We start from the raw sequence: 21287 nt of genomic DNA, 5'->3' as shown, positions 1-21287 counted from the left end.
GGGACTGAGAGCTCTCGGACTAAATCTAAAATATCTTAAACTGTGCTCCGAAGATGAATGGAGGTCTTATGGGTTTGGAACGACATGAGGGTGAGTCATTAATGACATAGTTTTCCTTTTTGGTGAACTAACCCTTTAAGCTTTAAGATTTAAATATGTTTATTTTCAGCACTTATTTGATCAAAAATACAGTAAAATCAGGAGTATTGTGAAATATTAATAAATACAATTTGAATAACTTTTAATTTGAATATATTTAAAAATGTATTCTTGTGATTGTAAAGCTGAATTATCAGCATCATTACTCCAGTCTTCAGTGTCACATGATCCATCAGAAATCATAATAATATGCTGATTTGCTGCTCAGTTGTTATCTTATTTTTTGTATTCGATTATTGATAATAGTTATTATTATTAATGTTGAAAATGGTTTTAATTTTTGGTGGAATTCAGGATACAAATGAATAGCGCTTGTTTCAAATATATATCCTTTGCAACATTCTAAATGTCTTAACTGTCATTTTTTATCAATTTAATCAATTCATTTCAGCTTTTTTTGGTAGTGTTTTCACAAAAAAATATTAAGGTGCAAATCTGTTTTCAACACTGATAATAATCATCAGATATGTTTCTTGAGCAGCCAATCAGCATATTAGAATGATTTCTGAAGGCTCATTTTACACTGAAGAGAAATGATGATGAAAATTCAGCTATTTTTATACACCAAACTTTTGGACATTAGTGTAGTTATACAATACATACATGCCCATGAATTTTGCTTTTAAAGATTTTATTTAAGAAATTACTATATTAACATCAAGATTTGTTAAATTTTTTGAAGGCTTGGAAATCATAATTTTAAAATTCTAGATTTTCCATGACTACGGGAACCACATTCTGATCCAGCATTTATTTGAAGTTTCCAAAACTTTTCAAGTTGAGGACATGAATATGATGCATTGTACCATCCATAACACTGCATCCAAAAAAACCTTGCAATTATATTCTTGCAATTAGGTTTGGTGACACTTCTGGTGCATAAAATGCACACTTTACTTTTAAGAAAGTGAGAAAAGGAAGTTGAGAAGATCCACAAAGGTTTTCAAAAAGTACTGTATATGCTTATCTGTACAAACACACACACATGCATGTATAAACATGTAAATATTATACCGTAGCGTTTCGAATAGCTGTGAGAATGTCTAGCTCAGTGAGTCCTCCAAGTGGGTCAATAGACTGCAGGGTTCTTCCAAACGTCTCGTGGAATATGTAACAGATACGAGCTCCTCCACACCTACAATTAACAAATGCACACACAGTCAGTCAGTCAATCCACAAAATGTTTAAATCATGCAGCACTCTTGGGATTCACAGGCACATTCACACAGGCGTGCAGTCGTACCCAACCGTCCAGCCAGAAAATGTCAATACGAGGCACTTAATTAATCGATAGCAGCTGTGGGCTTAGCCAGATATGAGAGATGAACAGCATTTCATCCAGCAGTGAACAGGGTGTGAATAAGGAGCTGGGCAGACTCGCCGATTCTCTGCCTGTCAGATTCAGCCAAGCAGACAAAGTAAACATGGTGTTGCTTGATATCTGTCATGAGTTTCGGTGTGAAAATGACAGACTGAGACGCTGCTGAAGTCACAGAAAAAACGATTTAGCAGGAATGTAGTCTTGGTAATGACAGGATGTCAAACTCAATAGCATGGTGAAAGAAGGCAGACTTTAGTAAGTGGGTCCACAAATAACCGTTATGACCCGTTCTTTGACTGTTTAATGATTATTGTGCTCAAAAATGGCAAGAGCTTTCTAAGTTCACAAGTTCAAACCTAATTGGCTGGCTTTACTAAACTTTTAATAAGAGCTGTGTGATATTGAAGAAAAATGCGAAAGAATGCGAAAGAATGCAAAATAATGCGATATTCAAGATGCGATAAAATATTTACTTGATCAAATTATTATCAAACTAAATTGTATTAAATTATATCCAAAAATGTATATAACTAACATATCTTTCACATTATTTCAGTAAAAAGAAAGCATCATTACAACTTCTGAAAATGAACTGCTACAGTATGTTTTATTGTTACAAATCAGACATTGTTAAAGCCTTAAACTATGGATTAGGTTCGGGAACAGGGACCGATTTACCTGTGTCTGAAGATTCACTCATAAAAATCACTCATTTATCGCAAACCATTGCGATACCATAACACTGCCTTTAATTGGGATTCCTGCTTTCTGACATCAAGTTTAAAGGGATAGTTCACCTAATAAATCTGCCTTTGTTTACTCACCCTCCATTTGATCTAATCCTGTATGTTTTTTTCTTTTGCTGAAAACAAAAGAAGATATTCTGAAGAATGTTGGTATCCAAAGAGTTGACCGTAGCCACTGATTTCCATTGTAGGGAAAAAAATACTATGGAAATCAATGGCTACCATCAGCTGTTTGGCGGAGGGTGAGTAGAGGTATGATGAAGATATGAAAGACCTTTTTTTTCTGCTGTGTGAAGCATTACAAAAATGGGCAAAAACTAATTTGTGGGGGTATTTTTATTCAGATTGAATATACTCCATGTTAGCTTGTTTATTGTCCACATGTCATACTCACAAAAGACCAGTGGGCCGATACGCATTGGTGTTTTATGCTTTAGCCCTTTTAAACAATAAAGGCTTTTTACCTTTGCATCCTACTGAGTGCCTGGACCTGGATATTTTCCAAATTCTTTTTCATGAACAGTTTACCCTTCCATGAGCACCAGAGGATACAAGGGATACCAGCAGCACTCCAGTTCCCCTTTGTTCAGTCTAATGAGGATCATTTAGGGTGACTCTGGACAGGAGCAGCTCCATTCTACTTTTGAACGTGGAGGACCCGCTATAAGATCACCATGGCCACAAACAAATCTTTCTCCTACACCAAGGACGAGGGTGAAGTTATCAATGTAGAAGACACTCTTCTAGCAGTGGATTTTGATCAGGAACATGTACAAGGGACAGATACACGTAAGCTGTACATTGATCTTCAAACACTTTCTGAAAAAGAGGTAAAGCTGAATCTTCATATTATCACCTTATCTGACTGTTGGAGGCAGGACATGATTCCAAGAGGTTTGAGACTTAATACATTTCCCTCATTTGGTTATGATAATGTGGATTTCAAAGATAAATGGGAAGCAATTCTCAATAAATGCTCCCTAGACTTAATCCTCTTGTTACTTGAAGAAGCCAAAAAGCAGAAGTCAGCTTTACAATCTCAGATTGAGGAGTAATAAATTTGAGCTCACTCGGACAGAATCAGAGGAACACAGGTTGCCTTTTGAAAATAAATTAAAAGAAGACCTTGACAAACGGTCAACAAAATTGAAACAAGGCAAGTTAATAAAATGTAAGTGAGACCGTAATGACTATAGCAAGTGTTCTGTGTACGGCTGGGGCAAGAAGGGACATCTGACAAAAAGAAGAGTGTCTTTTAATCTCCCAAGTACTGATGATGAGAACTATGATGAAGGGGATAACACTAATGACCGTGACAAGAGAGTTGGGAACTCTCAAATTGATGATACTCATGACAGAAATGCTTTTTTGGAATCTCGTCCCAGACAGTACAACCAACCTCACAGAAGAGGAAGAGGAAAACACGGAGGGGTGGAAAGCGGTGGACACCATTCTCGACCACCACCAATCACAAGGAGCCGGTTGAAGTATCGGCAGTAATCAATATTTCAGACCTTCCCCTCTCTAATGACTGCGTCTCTGTCTTGTCCAAGGGTCTCTCATTTTCTCCTACAAATTCAGGTAGACCATTTGACACCAAAGTGGACCTCTATCGATTTTACAGGAGTTTACATTTGAAGGTCTGGTACTCACAGAACGCACTGGGTACAGCAACCTTCTCAACCACCACGGTAAACTCTTAATTTCGGCCTAACCTTGTACTACAAATCCCACATTGACTACCTTCACTAAAAAGGTGTCCTATGAAGTTGAAAAGCTTTACAGTAAACAAAAAAAGGTCACACATTAAATCTAACAAAAAAAGAATCTCAAGCACTCAAATGGCTTTCGGAGAGAGATGACATAATCATAAAAAGTGCTGATGGGTGGGGGGAGGGTTGCTGTCTGTGTGTGGGTCAAGAAGAAGTATATAAGTGAAGCTCTTCGCCAACTAGATAATACTCAGTACTACTCAAAGCCCTCATCCAATCCAATGGACACTGTGAGAAGAGAGCTGGAGCAATTGCTAAATGAGGCAAAATCACATAATTGGATTACTATGAATGAATATACGTTTTTGCTCTGTCAACACCCACGTTTTTCTTCTTTTTATATGCTCCCCAAAGTCCATAAGGATCTGGAAAATCCACCTGGTAGACCGATAATAAGCGGGAATGATTCAATAACTTAACCTGCTTCTAAGTATGTGGTTTATTTCATCAAGCCATTTGTTACAGATTTGCCCTCCTATATTCAGGATACTACACCGGTTTTAAAGAAAATTGAGCAAATATGTAACATAGGCTCCTGTATCATGGCCACAATGGATGTGGAGTCTTTATATAGCAATATTGTACATGGCGAGGGTCTAGAGGCTTTAAAACACTATCTGTCATCCAGACCTGAACATGTGATGCCTCCCAGTGACTTTAGTGTGACTTATTGAGTGGACTTTAAAGAACAACATATTTCTCTTTCAAGATAAACTGTATAGACAAGAAAAGGGGACTGCAATGGGTGCATGTTTTGCTCCCAATTATGCCAATTTGTTTTTAGGCTTGTGGGAGGAACGCTATATATTTTCCCAAGGTGACCCTTTTAAGGATAAAATCTTGTGGTTTGGTAGATATATTGATGATGTTACTCTGATGTTCTCAGGTTCAAAAAAAGAACTTGTAGACTTTCATGTTTATGTAAACCGCTTAAATGAGAACCTTAAATTTAGTCTGGACTATGACTTACAAGCCATACATTTTCTGGATCTACGGATCTCAAAAGATAATGAGGGATTCTAACACACGTCTATCTTCAGAAAGGCGACAGATCATAATACCCTATTGCATGCAAATAGCTTTCATCCGCCATTGCTTATTGATAACATACCCTTTGGACAGATCCAGAGACTAAGGCATATATGTGACTCAAATCAGGATTTCCAAAATCAATTGATAGATATGCAACACAAACTCTTGTTCAAGCTCATAATAGAGCACAATCACTTGAAAGGAAGAGTCTGCTTAAGTCTAGACCCAAAAGAGTGTTAACTCAGAAACCCTACTTTGTCACTCATTATAGCAAAGAGGCTGTCCAGATTAATTACATTATAAAGAAAAGCTGGAACATCACTGAATGTGACCCGACTTTACAGGAAATATTAATGGAACCCCCTGGGATCAGCTTTAAGAGGGTCCCTACAATTAAAGACAAGTTAGTAAGAAGTTACCTCCCCGCTCCTAAACGTGAAACTTGGCTAAGTCAACGTAAGGGAAACTTTCCTTGTGGTAATTGTAATTATTGTGAGAATATGGTTAAAACTGCTACATTTATGGATGTCTTCAGTAATAAGACTTACACTATTAATAGCTTTTTTAATCGCAATACTACCCATGTTGTATATCGATTAGAGTGTAAATGGGGCTGTTTTTATGGAGGCCTTACTAAAAGGAGATTGAGGGACAGGGTAGATGAGTATACGTATGCCATCCGGACTGGAAATATGAATTATCCAATGGCCAAACATTATAGACACAAAACATGAAAGGGATTTGAACTTACGAGTAGTGGGTATTGAGACTATTCGCCTTGATGCCAGGGGTGGGGATATAATCAAACGCCTTAAACAGAGGGAGACATATTGGATTTATTCCTTGAAGGCCACTAATCATCCAGGTCTCAATGAAGATTTCGACCTTTCGGCTTTTTAAAAATTTCTTATAATTGTTTTGTCTCTATAGGGACAGTATATTGTTTTTTTGAATACGACAGACCCATTTTGCTATTTTTGTACACTATTCATGTTGTTTTATAACCATCTTAATTGAGAATTATGATGTGTATCTGGTTTATTTACCTTTAGAGTATATTGTGAGGAGTACACTGGATATTTTCAGTAGTGTCATTCCTGTTCTTCCACTTGGAGATGTCTCACTGGGTCCTGTTCGGTTTAACCTTAGGAATCAGACATGATCTGAACTATTGCCTATAGTGGCAAAGAAATTGTGCTGCAAGTGCCAGAGTGGCACACCTGAAATCAATGCAACTATAAGTATGGCTTGATTCTGTTTGTTTGTTACCAACACCCTGATGAAGGCCAGTGGGCCGATACGCATTGGTGTTTTATGCTTTATACCTTTTAAACAATAAAGGCTTTTTAACTTTTGCATCCTACTGAGTGCCTGGACCTGGATTTATTCCAAATTCCTTTTCATGAACAGTTTACCCTTCCATGAGCACCAGAGGATACAAGATATACCAGCAGCACTCCAGTCCCCCTTTGTACACAAAAGACCATGTTTGTAATGACAGATCAAGAGCCTGAGTTTGCGATCCTGATTGCCAATGTTAGTTTGAACTACGGCTGAAATGATTAGTCAACATTATTGACAACATTGTCAATAAAAAATTGTCAACAAATATTTTTGTTGTTGAATAGTCACTGCGATAATGCAGTTTGACAAGTGTCATTCAGTGTAGTTCTGTAATTCAGCCCTCCTGCCTGTAATCCAAAAGAAGACAAGCCAGTAGAGTGCAGGAAATATGTACAAAATTTCAAGACGATGTTCTTTTTTGTTCTTTGCTTAGGGGTAAAAAGAAGTTTGATATACACAAGCAGCAGTTTACTGTTAGAGAACATCCTGTCGCTGCTGAGAGCGATGTTAAGAATATGGAAATACTGAAGGTGCTAGGCATTTGCCTCTCAATAACAAAATAAACACACGAAAAGCATGGACCTGTGGGAAAACAGCAGTTAAGAAAGCATCTGATCATAGCGATGTGGATGATTGTCTTTCAAGCATTATGTAAATATATATACACATTTTTATTTATACGACTGTACAGTAAATAATGCATAAATCTGTTATTATGTCTGTTCTCGGGTCATATATGTATGTATGAATGTACCAATAGCTGCTAAAAAAAACACACACTAATATAGCAAATTCTGATTAAACATGAAATACAGCATCAGTGTCACTTTCAGTTAGAATTACAACTTAATTTTCTGCTATAAAACAGCTCTCTATGAATATGTATAGAATATCCATAACTCAATATTTTAACAAACTGCAAAAGCGAAATAATCGATCAAAGCCTAAGCAATAACCAGCAAAATAATCAATGATTAGTCAATTAATCACTCTAATAACTGTTTGATTAATCGATTTTCAAAATAATGTTTTGAAATAGATTGAATTATGGTTTTGGAAAATCATTGAAACTGTGTTGGTACCAATGGAATTTGATGCTTTTGGGAAATGCACAGCTTATTGATTCTGCATACTGTTTGAGAACTATCCCTTTAATGTGAAAAGACCTTTAGAGGAAATTTGAAAAACAATATTTTGCAGAAAAACGTCCTACAGCATTTCGGTTTAGCTACTCACAATTCAGAGGTCTGGATGTGCCGGGCAGTGCCTTCGATGGTGTTGCAGTAGTCACTGGCAAACTTGGTAACGATCTGCAGTAAGGTGGCGCTGTGATCTTCCACAGGCTGGCCGTAGCTGTTGAGTCGGGACTGGTACTGCGCCGTGAGCACTGTGACTCGCATCTTGAGCTCTGGGAGACAGTCTCTGATGTGATGCATGAGCAGTCGGCTCAGGGTGCGAGCCAGGTAGCGGGAGCCGCAGCGGGAGGCTAATGACGGGTAATAGCGCTGCAGGAATGCCTGCTCGTCTTTGCAGGAGTCGGCAAGACTCTTTTGGGTGTTCAAGTCATGTTGGCTCCTGGTGGAGTAGAAAAAAGCGATTATAGGATTGGAGAGTAAAAAGTGGATCAAAGCCTGAGATGAAGTAGGAAGGCACCAGAGCCCATCCAAATTCACTGTCTGCACAACATCATGTCTGATAGGAGGCTTTCATCTAGTGGGTTTAAGGCACTATCTATTGCTTCTTATAATATCCCATAATCCTCTGTGTGTGATTCAGTTAAACATAAAAATGGCATCTTTTTACTAGGTTATCTCTAAAGCTGCTTTCAGTTTGTTCTAGATCATTAAACTTGATGTTATGCAGCCTTGGTCTCTTCCTTTGAAGAAACAGGAACATTTCAAATGAATCTTTCAAGAAATAAAAAAATAAATAAAAGATAAATTATTATATATAAAATAGAAAATAGAAAAACACAATGACTGTGAACTTTTTGACTGGGCAGCAATGCTTTTGTATAGTTTTTGAGTCTCTTATGCTCATTGAAGCTGCATTTATTTAATCAAATTTACAGTAAAACAGTAATACTGTGGAAAAATGTTTTCTATTGCATTATTTATTCCAGTTTTCAGCATCAATACTCAGTCTTCAGTGTCACATGATCCTTCAGAAATCATTCTAATATGCAGATTTGCTGCTCAAGAAACATTTCAGATTTTTATTGATCTTGAAACAGTTGCACTGCTTCATATTTTTGTGCAACCTGTGATTGCCATTTTTTCAGAATTTTTTGTGATGAATAGTAAGTTCAAAGCAAAATTTAAAACATAAATCTTTTATCAAATTTTGAATGTCTTTAATGCCACTTTTGGTCAATTTAATGCATCCATGTTGAATAAAAGTAGTAAATTATGTTAAAAAACCTTACTGACCTCAAACTTTTGAATGGCAGTGTATATGAATGGCGGTTGAAGGGGTCAAAAAAGAGGCAATTTTAGAGGCAGCAAGTTATTACTTTTTTTTCTTTGGAAAAAAGTCCACATGGTCATTCATAATAAGACCAAGCAGGCTCAGTAAGCCAGAAAATCGAGTTACTATTGATTTTATGTTGACTTTAAATATAGAGATTGCTGAAATCATTAGGCATGAATTGTTAATTGAAAAAAGGGCTTCACTCTGACAAAAGTGTCTTTAGCTCTTTCATTAGAGTCGCAGAGAATTTCTAAATTAATCTGCAGTGCATGCTTTTACAGGACAGAGCTAAACTGAAAATTGTTAGTTTACTGCCCACTACTGGAAAAAAGCAGCTTCTACCTTTGCTTCTGTCAACAAAGTCTCAAGCATGTGCACATGCTAACTAGGAATGAAAACCACATTTATACATTTTCTAAAGAAAACTTGTTGTGAATGGTTGCTGGGACATTGCTAGGTGGTTGCTAGAGTGTTTCGGGTGGGTTTGGTGTATTTGCTTATGGCAGGGTTTCTACACATTTTCCATTTCAAAATGGAAACACCAAACTCAAGTTCAATCCACAGCATTTTATTACAATTGCAATGCTAAACTATTACTTTAATGGATTACGTTTGATATGGCTTTTACACTCACTACTACATACACTGAAAATATAAAAAATTCATAATACTGTCATTTAATTATAATAATGTTTGTTACACTATTTATTTCATGATAAAGAGCAGACAGTAACCTCACTCATAAAGTATTGCCTATATAAAAATATTTAACATTCTTTTCAGCATTACATAGTAGTCATCTGTAATCAATAAGGCAGTCATCTGTATGTATATTAGCTTTCTCAAAGTGATAATGTGCTTACGTGTAGAGAAGAAACCAAAACGCTATGACCTGTATATAAACATAGTATATAAACCGTTTGATACTGTAATCATGGTTTGTTGTTGCATGAAAACCAAACAGCACTAGGGATGGGTACCGAAACCCGGTATTAAACTGGCCCCGGGGCTAAATTATGAAAGACCGTAGTATCAGTAAGATCTGACGGTATCGGTTCTGCTGTCGGTACTGGAGAAAAAAAATATTGTACTATGCATTTGTGCTTAATAATGTTGTCGTGCACATTTAATCTCGCCAAACATTTCTAATGTGCGATCATATTAAGACGTTTGTCCGTGAGGTCTGCGTGAACTCTCATGCACGCCGCGGAGGCTGCCGGTCGGTCACACACACACACACACCACAACGAGCGCACGCACATGCATTAACTGTACGTAAACTTCTGCTTAATAATAAAGAGTGACGATGGCGAAAAGATTTGCTTAATGTTATCGTGCACATTTTATCTTACCAAACATTTCTAATTTGCAATATTATTATAAAACGTTTGTCTGTGAGATCTGCAAGAACTCGCATGCGCGCCGCGGAGGCTGTCTGTCAGACACACACACAAACAACGAGAACGAGCGCGGTACACGCATAACAGTACGAGAACTCCCGCTTAAGAGTGACGAACGCGGAGAGAGCAAAACATTCCACAGTGTGGTTATACTTCACTAGAGTTAATGCTGACAACCCTCGTTGTCATAAGTGCAAAACAATATTTGCATGTAAGGGCGGAAACACAAGCAATCTGTCAAAGCATCTTTCAAAAGTGCATTATGTGTATCGACTGCGTAGCTAGCTCGTCTCTGGTAGTTGCCCCATCTACGTCAGGTATGTGTGCTAAAATCATGTTGAATCAACGTTGTTCACGTCATTTAAAATAAATGTAAAATCTCCCTGGTTTGCTAACCTTACGTAGAAATTCTGTTGATTTATTTTGGGGAAAATGAGAATGAAATCAACATATTTTCTTGATTTCTCTTGATTTTCTTGTTTTTAAAATTCCAAATTAGGAAAAATCAGTATGTAAATGTAAACATTTATTTGCCTAACTTAAATGCACAGAATCTCAAGTTAGTTTACAAAATAGCCAATTGCCACATTTTGCAACCTTTTTATTATATATATATTGTTTTTTTTTAAGCTGCAGCTACTATGAACCAACCAACTCCTCCTAACACCTCTGGTCCAAGACAAGCCCATTATTAATTTTACATAAAAAAAATAAAAAAATAAAGAAATGTTAATTCTGTTCTCAACTTGTTATTGAGGACCACAATGAAAATAAGTCCTGGACTTTATTGTGTTTTTATCCTCGATTGTATCTGATGCCTTTTTGTTTTTATGTTTACTGTAAGGCTTTCTTGATTTAATTAAATAAATCAAATCAAATTAGTAAAAAACACACACACACACACACACAAAACACAGAGTACCGATAAAATTACCGTTACAGTACCGGACCGTTAATCAGTACGGGGAAGAGTAGTAATACCGTTAAAACCTTAACGATACCCATTCTTAAACAGCACAGAGGGAACTTGTTTACAGACTGGTTGAAAAGATCACACACTTTTCTGTTGTTGGTTTAAGGTACTCACACTCGTTCATTTAATAAAGTTGAAGAAAAACAGTTTTGAGCAGGGCAGAGAAACACCTTGAACTCAATCAGGAATGTTACAGGAATAGTTCACTCAAAAACGAACATTTGCAGAATACTTACACACCCTCAGGTCATCCAAGATGGAGATGAGCTTGTTTGTTCACTGTTACAGATTTGGAGAAATGTAGCATTACATCACTTGCTCACCAGTGGATGCTCTGCAGTGAATGGGTGCCGTCAGAATGAGAGTCCAAACAGCTGATAAAAACATCACAATAATCTACAAGTAATCCACACCACTCCAATGACTTGTGAAGTGAAAAGCTGCATGTTTGTAAGAAACTAATCCATCATTAAGAGGTTTTTAAGATAATACCATTGCTTCTGAATAATATATGAGTCCATAATCCACAACAAAGCTTCCTCCAGCATAAAAAGTCCATCCTCTGTTGTCCTTTTACATAAAAATCCAACCACATCTTTGTTTAGGAATTTTTATTTATTTATTTATTTTTTTTGGGACTGTGCTTGACTAGTGCATATTTCTCTCCTGATTCAGAAAAGAAGGCTTTTTTACAATGGAGGAAGCAATTTTATGGATTGAGATAATTTGTTTTAGTTTGGAACTCACAGTTTAAAGTTAAAACATCTCCTATAAATCACTTCATAAGATTACTTGATGGACTGAAGTCATGTGGATTACGTGTGGATTTTTGTGATGTTTTATCTGTTTCATTTTTGGCTGAACTATTCCTTTAAACGATCCCTAAAAAAAATCCCTAAACTTGGCTGCCAGATCCAAATGCCATGATCAACACTCAGTCCCTCCAGAAAAACGTGATTATGCGATCGCCTGATTTAATGCATAATCAGCCAAAGGCCGGATATTTATGCGTGGCCGCATTTTTTCAAATACGCCGCTCTTTTTCCACATAAATTGCCGATTTCAGAAAGCAAAATATGCGGGGCTAGCATGATTTCATAATCCCTGTATTTTCGTTGCAAAAAACTCACATATATATTAGCAGAAAGTTGAAAAATGTTGTGTTTACTTCACACAAGTAAAGCGGCATTTTCCCCCTACGGGCTAGGTGCACAAGATGGCGCCGGTGAGCTTCAGCGACGCGAGTGTGTGCGTACTTATTTCCGGTCTTGCGATGCTCGCATTGACTGTAAGGGAAACTTACATACGAAACTTGGCTAGATGTATATAATTAATGTTTTTCAAATTTAACAGCCAATAGTGGTATATCAAAAACATGGGGAAACATCCTCCCTATATTTTACGTACCTCTGTGGGGAAATTCATCAAGATACAACGCGGAGATTGCTTTATTCTTCTGTTGATTATGCGGATCAGCGTCAGGTCAGGTCCACAGGGATTTCTTCTTTCAAACACAAACCTCTCAAATATGCAATACTTTTCATTTTCGAAGAGCTGGTTTTGTTCTGTTATGTAAGATAAATGTTTCTGACTGTCAAACGACGCACAGAGATTTCTGATAAAGCATGTTTTATTAACTTTATTTGATAACATAATTTATAACTAACTGTACAATTAAACGTAATATAATTATGGTAGGTTTGCCTTAAATAAAAGATTGTTTGCATTCATGTGTGTTTTTATCTGTTTATTTGTTTTGTGAAAGCTCTGCAGCATAAATCATTATCTGTCTATGAACAGCCATATTGTTATTGTTGTGCATTAATTATCAGATTAAACAGATATTAAAATTAGTCACTATATGACTAATTTTAACATATATAAAATATGTTGTGAAAATAACGATGAAACAGACTGATGTATGTGTACAATTGAGAAATGGATACTTCTGAAGATAAATCGCAGGCCATGTCTCACGAGGTAAATATTAAATATATATAAAAAATAATAATAATAATGCAAACATTTTCGAGAAATAAGTAATTTGTACATTTACATATTTGGTAAGATAAAATACATTATATAGCTGTGTATACACACCATGAGTTCAACTTTCATCTCGTGAACAGTAGTCAACATTAGTGTATTTAATTCATTCACCGGACCCAAACATACACAAGTTTCAAATCCACTGGCTCAGTTAACATTTGTAGTATAGTGACAATAGCAGTGTATAACTTATTTGCATATGAAGTGATATTATAAATCCTGTAAACATATAGAAGGTAATATTTGGGCTTCTCCGGTTCTATGCACTGACTTTAAGCACAACCGGAAATATATACGCGCACACTCGCAAGACCGGAAATCCAAGATGGCGGAGATATGCAACTAGCCCATTGCCATGGGAACCTTATGAAGTGACGTAATTACGTGACGTCGACATCATCTGCAAACCCCACGGTGAAACCAGGGTGAAACTTGAAGCACGCAAATCATTCTTATTTGCCAACAAAAATAAGTGCAAAAAATGCACGAAGCAGTTTCCCGATCTGTTACATGACAGTGGAGCCAAATTATATTGCGAGAACTTGCGAAAACTGCGGTTTGATGAATTAGAGAAAAAGGTGATTCCCCCAACACTCCATTCCATTGGATTTTTTAAGAAAACATGCCGCAAAATCAAGGTTTTTTGCCTGCAACAATCACAAAAAAAAATCTGTGTTTTTCTGGAGGGACTGAACACTCTGCTTGTATGTTTTTTTTTTTTTTTTTTTTTTTAATTTTAGAGTGTACATTTTAGACCCCAGAATACAGGCAGTAGTCTGGAAATGTATCCTTTTTTCCCATATCCATACTCCTCTCCATATCCTAGAATATCCATAATTTTTCATACACGAAACTCTGTAACTGGCCCGAGTATTAATGATATTGAAGTCTCTAGATACGGCACAGGTTTTTCCTTCAGTCTGAGTTATGCCTGATTCATCCACCAGTCAAGTCAGATCTCTCTTCAATAACACATGATTTGAGGAATCATTTATGTCCGTTGCACAAATGGTGCTGGGCTAGATCCATGCTACATTTAATATTTAAGGTTAGGGATTAGTTTGAGCTACTACTGATAAAACGACTGACCAATATATTTCACCGAACATGTCTTATATTTGTTGCCTGTGCTTGTTTTCCATAAACTCTCTCATAGGAAATCTTCTGTTGGACGACTCATTGTTGAATCCTCAAAGCGAGCGTAGGTTAAAACTGAAGAGATGATGGCCCACAGCTGTGTCTGATTAACTTAACGAGAGTCAAGAAATGAAAAGTGTCACTGCAGTTCTTCTCCCCAATTAAACTGCCTCCTGTATTTGTATTTGTATTTTGTATTTGTACTGTATTTGTATTTTGTATTTCTAAAGGACATGCTTAAGCCAAAGCTGAATAAACCAGTGATTTATCTCAAACTCGGCTCTGCGTTAGCTGATAGCAGGAAGACATGGTACCCTTGGGTGCTAGTGCTTGAATAGACGACGGGAGAGGAGAGGATAACAGCGTAGGGAATATTACAGTCACTGCTGCTTAGGGTTATGATAGAGGAACTCGAAATGTACAAAAATTATACTGGGGCTTTTTCACATAGTTGATTAAGTTTCTACCGTATTCAAAAGGGCAGTGTGCAGCACTTCTGTAGCACTTTATTTTTTCCCTGAAGTCCACTTAAAATTTTATTCAAGGTTTCATGTGCTTGTTGTGATGTAGTTTTACATGGTCATTTTCCACCCTCTCACTGAACCTTATGCTTAAACAGGCTGTTTTTGCTGCTGTGCCTCTAGCATTTCATATGTAAATGAGTTCTGTAATGATCTATTCTGCCTCATGAGAAAAAAAAGAATAAAACAGACTCTGCACTTTTGCAAAATGTGAATTACTTTGCTGCAGGTCAAAATCGGTGCAGTTTCGAGGTGAAATGACCACCTGCTTTGCTAAAAGAGCTAGAGGGGAGCTATGATTTTTGCTTTACGAGCACTTACACTATCAAGTTGCACAGAAAAACTCAGTAAAGTCAAAGTTCAGAGGTATCTCATTATTTAAATTGAAAAATATATATATTATAATTTTTTTTTTTTTAGGTAGGACATTTTTTAAGAACGTTTTAAGCAAGGACACATTAAATTGATTTAAAAGTGACAGTAAAAAAAAAATATTGTAAATTTCCAATAAATACTGTTATTTTGTTAGTTATATACTGTTATTTTATGTTAGTTTCATTAGTTACATACTGTATTTTTTTATTAATGCAGCTTTGGTAAGAATAAAAAACTTTCAAAAATATTAGTAAATATTAAATAAATGTTATTGTTAATAATAACGACCTCAAACTTTTGAACAATTGTTTTTCTGTATCTGACTTTTCTATAAATATTATTATTAACAGTAATAATTTAATAATATATTAAATTCATATTAAACAGCAGAAATATATTAAAATACAGTGGACTGAAAATACAAATACTCCCATTTCTTGAGGATATTTAAATCACAATTTTAAAGTAGGAAACACGTACATGATATAAAGTGTTCCCTTTCAGTCGGTCACTCTAGACGTCTCGTCAGTGACCGACAAACTGAGATCTTGCTTCGACAATTGCTGCAGCTGAACACAGCATGAGCATAAAAAGGCAGCAGGTGCGATGCATACCATCTTTTCATTTCAGAGCCAACAACAACATAGTTCTGCTCCATCCAAGTCTCTTCAGTGAGCTAAGAGTTCAATACGCTCTTCAAAGCTTCTGGTTTTGGTGGTAGAGCGCTTCAGGGTTGCACATTCCAGGCTGCACTACCCCCTGCTTTGGTGCAAGCGGCCATTCCCATGCACCTCAGCACTAAAAGAGCATGTCCCTGAAAGAGTAATTTCTCTGAAAGAGCTCACACAGGTGTGTCTTTATATAAAGACAACAGATTGTCTTTTTAAAGATGCCATTTCACCATGTGTTTCTGGATGCGGTCATTACCTGGCAACGGGTGATGGATCGCTGCCTTATGTGTCTGGGCATTAATCACGCTAAGATGGCATTTGTGAATGAGTCATGTTCCCATTGAAGGAAGATGACCATCTCAGAGCTGCGGGCCAGGCTCTGTTTCCTCAAAAAAAGAGGGCAGAGCTCCGTTGCCTCTGCCACGATCTAGTGCTTGCAGAGGGCTATTTCCAGCAGTAGCCCAAGTGGTATGAGGATTACAGTGGTGGCAAACCCCTCAGGGAACCAACCCTCAGGGGACCATCGCTCCTCTAGCCCTTCGAAACCAGCCCTCTTCAAAGAGTGTTCCAGTGGTATCCTTTAGGGATCCTCCAGACGACCAGATGTCGATCACTGCATCGGAGGGAGAGCTATCTGGAGAGAAAGGTTTGGCTGCGCTGCCACCCTCCAGGGTGGTGGCAAGGTGTGAATCGGATCCAGAAATTTTGGCTATGCTTTTCCGGGCCACTGAGAGGGTAGGGAGGTGCAATAGCAGCTCACCAGGTCATGGGTGGCACCTTTTACTGCTGGAAACCGATATCCTGGTTCCAGAGATTATGTGACCTCATGTGATCATGTGGCAGTGCACAGAAAGTCCTTCGCTCTGCTCACTCTGTCAAATATTCTACAATCCTGATAGTGAATTTCGAACTACTCTCTTATCTATTCCATCATGAGTACTTCAAAGGTCAAGGACAATCAGAAAAGAGTGATTAAACATCACCAATAAAGGAAAAATTCAAAGATTCCGCCATCACCAAAGAGGATCTTGACAGCACCATTGCTAATGGTATCAAGCTAGCACTTAGTGCAGTAAAGTACTTTGGATTCAGTTGTGGCCTCGACAGTAAGAGATGCGATAAGACTCTGTACTGACCCCAGCATTGCATGACCTACCTATGGATACAAACAGTCAACAACTCTGTAAAAAAGCGAAAAGCAGAAGTTGAAAAACTAGCCGTCACAGCGAAACAGACACACGACCGGTCGATTCCGTTCAAGCAGCTACACGCGGGAGGATAGGAGGACAATCGGGAACCTGGGAAAGCAGCTAGAACAACTTACAGATGAAGTAATGAACATGAAAGATAGGAGCAGGAGAAAAAATGTGCGATTGATGGAGTTGCCAGAGGGGGCCAGAGGAGGCATCTTTCCAAGTGGATTCCTGCATTGAAAGTATGTGATACTGAGATTGTGTCTATGATGGAAAGAAAGTAACTCTGAGCAGCTGCGTACTCTTATCTTTTGTGCTGAGATGGCAATCCTGAAGGGTGCATGACAGGCATACCCGTTAAAATATATGCAGGATAATGTCATGCTGCTGTTTTTTCCTGACTTCAGTTCAGCCACATCTGCCAGGAGAAGGAACCTCAACCAAGTCCTTAGCACTGGGTCTGAAGACGTTTATCACCTATCCGGCAATAACTGAACTATGTGTCTGCCATTTTCAATTGGTTTACAATGACCTCCAATTGTCCATATGCAGCTAAACGCATGTTCATATGTGTATTTGTTCCCGAGACCTCCTCCGGAAAGGATGGGGCTTCTGCATCCCTGTTCCAAGTGGAATGGGTAAGTTTTTCCAGTGTTATCTAATCTCGCTAAGTGTTTTTAGTGCTATGACAACAGTGATTTTACCACCTCTGAACGGCTGGGTCACCGGCTTGACTCCTCAGCAAAAACCTGGCATGCATTGCACCTGCTGCCTTTTAATGCTCAAGCTGTGATCAGCTGCAGCTGGATGCAACAATTGCATGCCAATGTGCATTGGTTCGTTTAGTTTACACTAGAAGTAGATCGGTCTCTCAAAGCGAGATTCCAATTCATCGATCGATAACGTGACGTTTCTGTCCCCTCCTTCAGGGAACGAGGGTTACATATGTAACCGAGACGTTCTCCATATGTTCTTTTACAGCATTATCATTACCATTAAATGTAATGACAATATACAATTGGTATGAAAATATACTGAAAATTTGAGACTAAATAAATAAATCCCATGCTGGAAATCCCCAATCCCATTTACGTAAAAAGCTGTTGAGTAACAAATCTGCATTTTGGTGGATAATAAAAGACACGGAGTGTGTGCCTGCAATTATGTGTTAAAGCAGTGGGTTAGTTTATTTGCTTTATAAACTTTGTGTGATTGTGTTGACAACTTGTTTACAGCGCATTATTTTTAATGTGTCTACTGCCCTTATGAGTAGAAGGTTGAGTGAGAATTTGTAGCTTTACTGCCGAATAGCTAAAATGTTTTAAAAAGTGAGACTGGCTTGGTTTGGCTTTCTAATGCTCAAGTGTCAAGCTACACCCGTGTTATGACATTTAAAATCCAGATAGGGTAAGAGGTAATATGGTAACTGACCTGTTAACCACACCAATAATGCCCAGTCTCACGGGTATAACCCGCCCCAACAGCACCTCCAGAGCATCTGTCCCCGCGTCCATCAAATCAAGCTTACTGACCACCAGCAGCGTCCTGCGACCTGAGGGTACACAGACAATGAATACACTCCCTTCCCACAGTCCCAATCGAAATGTACTAATGACTTCTGGACAATCTCTGCATGTCGCTCACCATCTGGGTCCACATCTCGTGCCAGTTTAAGGGCATCTGATGTGGCGAGGTCAGAGTTTGCAGGAGAAACACACAGGATGAGGGAGTTGGGGTTGGAGATGTATGACAGAATCATCTCTTGGACTTGAGTCTCAATATCTTCAGGCTGGTCACCAACTGGGACCTACTCAAGAAAAGATCACATCAAATTGAGCACACCTTCTGATGCTCATTCATGTTTATTTCACGCTATAACCAGCTGCGACATTTATTGCTTGAATTTTGTGATAAAATATTAAAGATTTGAAAGATGAGGCATCGTTTCTTATCAGAAGTAACAAAAGCGTGTGAATGTGAATGTATTTTCCTGGGATTAAATATATAGGGCAAAATTATCTTTAAAAAAATATATTTTTAAACTATATTTTCAAAACATATCTAAATATAATATTTTTGAAAATACATATCCTTTGCTGTGTAGTGTGCTCTGTCTGTTTGAAGTGCACGCATACATTTTCAGAGAAGTCTGTAAAGGTTACAGAGATTCGCTAGATTTCAGGGCTAGCCTTTATGTGAAATGAACATAATAGCATGATTTTCTAAGATCTCCAGATAAGGAGAAAACTGTGACATGCAAGTTATGCACTGAAGAAAACATGTCTCAAATACTTTGCATAGTACACATAATTGTCAAGCTTGCTGTTAGAGCATCTTCCCCACACAGATTTCACAACAGGTTTTTAGTTTTTCACAACAAGTTTGTCACACAAATTCACTGCTGAACCATAGAAAGATGCTTAGTTTGAATGTGAATGTGTGTGGGCTGGTGACAAGACAACAGACCTATTATTGCTATTGCATTGAACTTACCCAATCACAGAGTCATTAAATAATCTCCTTTTGTGTTCCAAAAGATAAGTGTAATACTAGTTTGCAGTTAACGACAAGAGAACATTCATTTTTGTGTTACTTAATCCCTGAACTAGACATACATAATTGAAGAAGTGATAAATAATTCACAAGTGAATAATACAATCAATTCTCTGATGGAATATATTTAAAAAACAATTGGTCACATTATTAAGCTTTTGCTATAATCGCTGCTACAAGTTAGGAGTGTTTTCATCACATCCTGTGTTTTTCAGCACTTCGTTTAATTTCATTTCATATTAGGAAGAAAAAGACATTGGAGTTGACTTTCGAAGTTCAACAAGATGCATTGCTCAAAATCTTGAAAAGATATTTAATATATACTTAGCACAATGCAAATCAGTTTAATTAAATCTCTAAATCTCATGTAAAATCTGTGCTTAGTCACTTCAATCAGTTAGATGCTGTATTTCTGTCTGTGAGTGGTTGTTTTTTTATCATAATAATCATTTTTTATCCTCACGAAAATGAGTTTGTTTGTATTACATGTTAAAAGAATAGGTCCAGTCATTGTGGGTACCTTAGTGATGCCAGGCAGGTCAACTAATGTCAGACTGAGTACATTAGGGGAAAAGATCTTCAGGTAAATGGGCTCACGACTGATGCCCTGGGGAGGAAAAAGATCAATTAAAACACAGAATTAAGATGGAAGCTCAAACTGTATGAAGTGCCATGCTTCCACTGCACCTTATTATTGGTGCTGCGATCCGTTTCCTCCTCGATCTCTTTCCGGATTTCACTGAAATCTGTGAAAGTCTGAGCGACGGGAAAACAGCATCCAGGTTAACAAGCTATGAAGTGTTCAGAGTGACCTGTTTTTTCTGCAACTTTTTCATTACCTGGTTTTTGCAGTGAAGGAAGGTGCCCCATTCCTCTGCTTTGATACCTTTAGAAGATCGAGAGAGCGAAACACAAGACAACACAAGTCAATATTTATGATAAAGAGCCTAGCAGAAAATTCAGCAGAAACCCTCTTCCCATAAAAGACCTGAACAGAAACGAAAGCTTTTTACAGGCTTTGACTGCAAAGTGAACAAAATGTGAAATCAATATTCAACCAGAAATGTTGCAGTGGCCAGATACATTAGTACACAACTGAGAGAGTGAAGCTCAAACGTGCATTTGCTCTGGTCTCAAAGTGCAGGAAGCAGTACCGGAAAGATTTAGAAATGAAAACACAACATTTTTGGAAATGGCGTTTGCGAAACGGAAGACGAAGCAAGGGCTGTGGGATGAGAAGCACACCAGAAGAGTGAAATGGACAGATGAATGTTCATGCAGACAAACATTTGTTGAAGAGCAGAGACCTGGATAATTGTTTTGGGTGTTTTGTTTGGCTCCATTTCCTGAGAAAGTGGGAGAACAGCAGAGAGAGTGTTAGGAAGAAACTACTGTAAGTGGATTAGAAACAAATCCACAGAGAGATCAGGATACATCAACAGTGTCAGAGAGCGGATGTTAGAAGGAACATTCCAGGCTCAATATAAGTTAAGCTCTATGTGTGGAAACATAAACCAATAATCACATTTACAGTAATGCACTTACATTAAAAATATGAAACCCAAATTGAAT

General features: G+C 37.6%; 1 protein-coding gene across 4 annotated transcripts in view; it reads right to left on the bottom strand.

Annotated features, from left to right (window-relative positions):
• LOC113039687 (dynamin-1-like protein) overlaps positions 1–21287 on the bottom strand; it is a 39328-nt gene that overhangs the window by 15954 nt on the left and 2087 nt on the right. For 2 of the 4 annotated variants that reach the window (XM_026197704.1, XM_026197702.1), the window contains exons 4-11: positions 21023–21061; positions 20555–20601; positions 20403–20471; positions 20236–20322; positions 18807–18969; positions 18594–18714; positions 7611–7949; positions 1174–1294 (exon numbers count right to left, since the gene is read on the bottom strand). In XM_026197704.1, coding sequence (XP_026053489.1) covers positions 1174–1294; positions 7611–7949; positions 18594–18714; positions 18807–18969; positions 20236–20322; positions 20403–20471; positions 20555–20601; positions 21023–21061 — 986 coding nt within the window. The remainder of the gene's footprint in view (positions 1–1173; positions 1295–7610; positions 7950–18593; positions 18715–18806; positions 18970–20235; positions 20323–20402; positions 20472–20554; positions 20602–21022; positions 21062–21287) is intronic. The other 2 variants (XM_026197705.1, XM_026197703.1) reach the window with 1 other exon arrangement.

The sequence above is a fragment of the Carassius auratus genome, chromosome 22 (genome assembly GCF_003368295.1).
Source record: "Carassius auratus strain Wakin chromosome 22, ASM336829v1, whole genome shotgun sequence".
Classification (NCBI taxonomy): Eukaryota; Metazoa; Chordata; class Actinopteri; order Cypriniformes; family Cyprinidae; genus Carassius; species Carassius auratus.
Note: the sequence above shows the minus strand (reverse complement) of the source record. Positions and strands in the feature narration are given on the sequence as shown.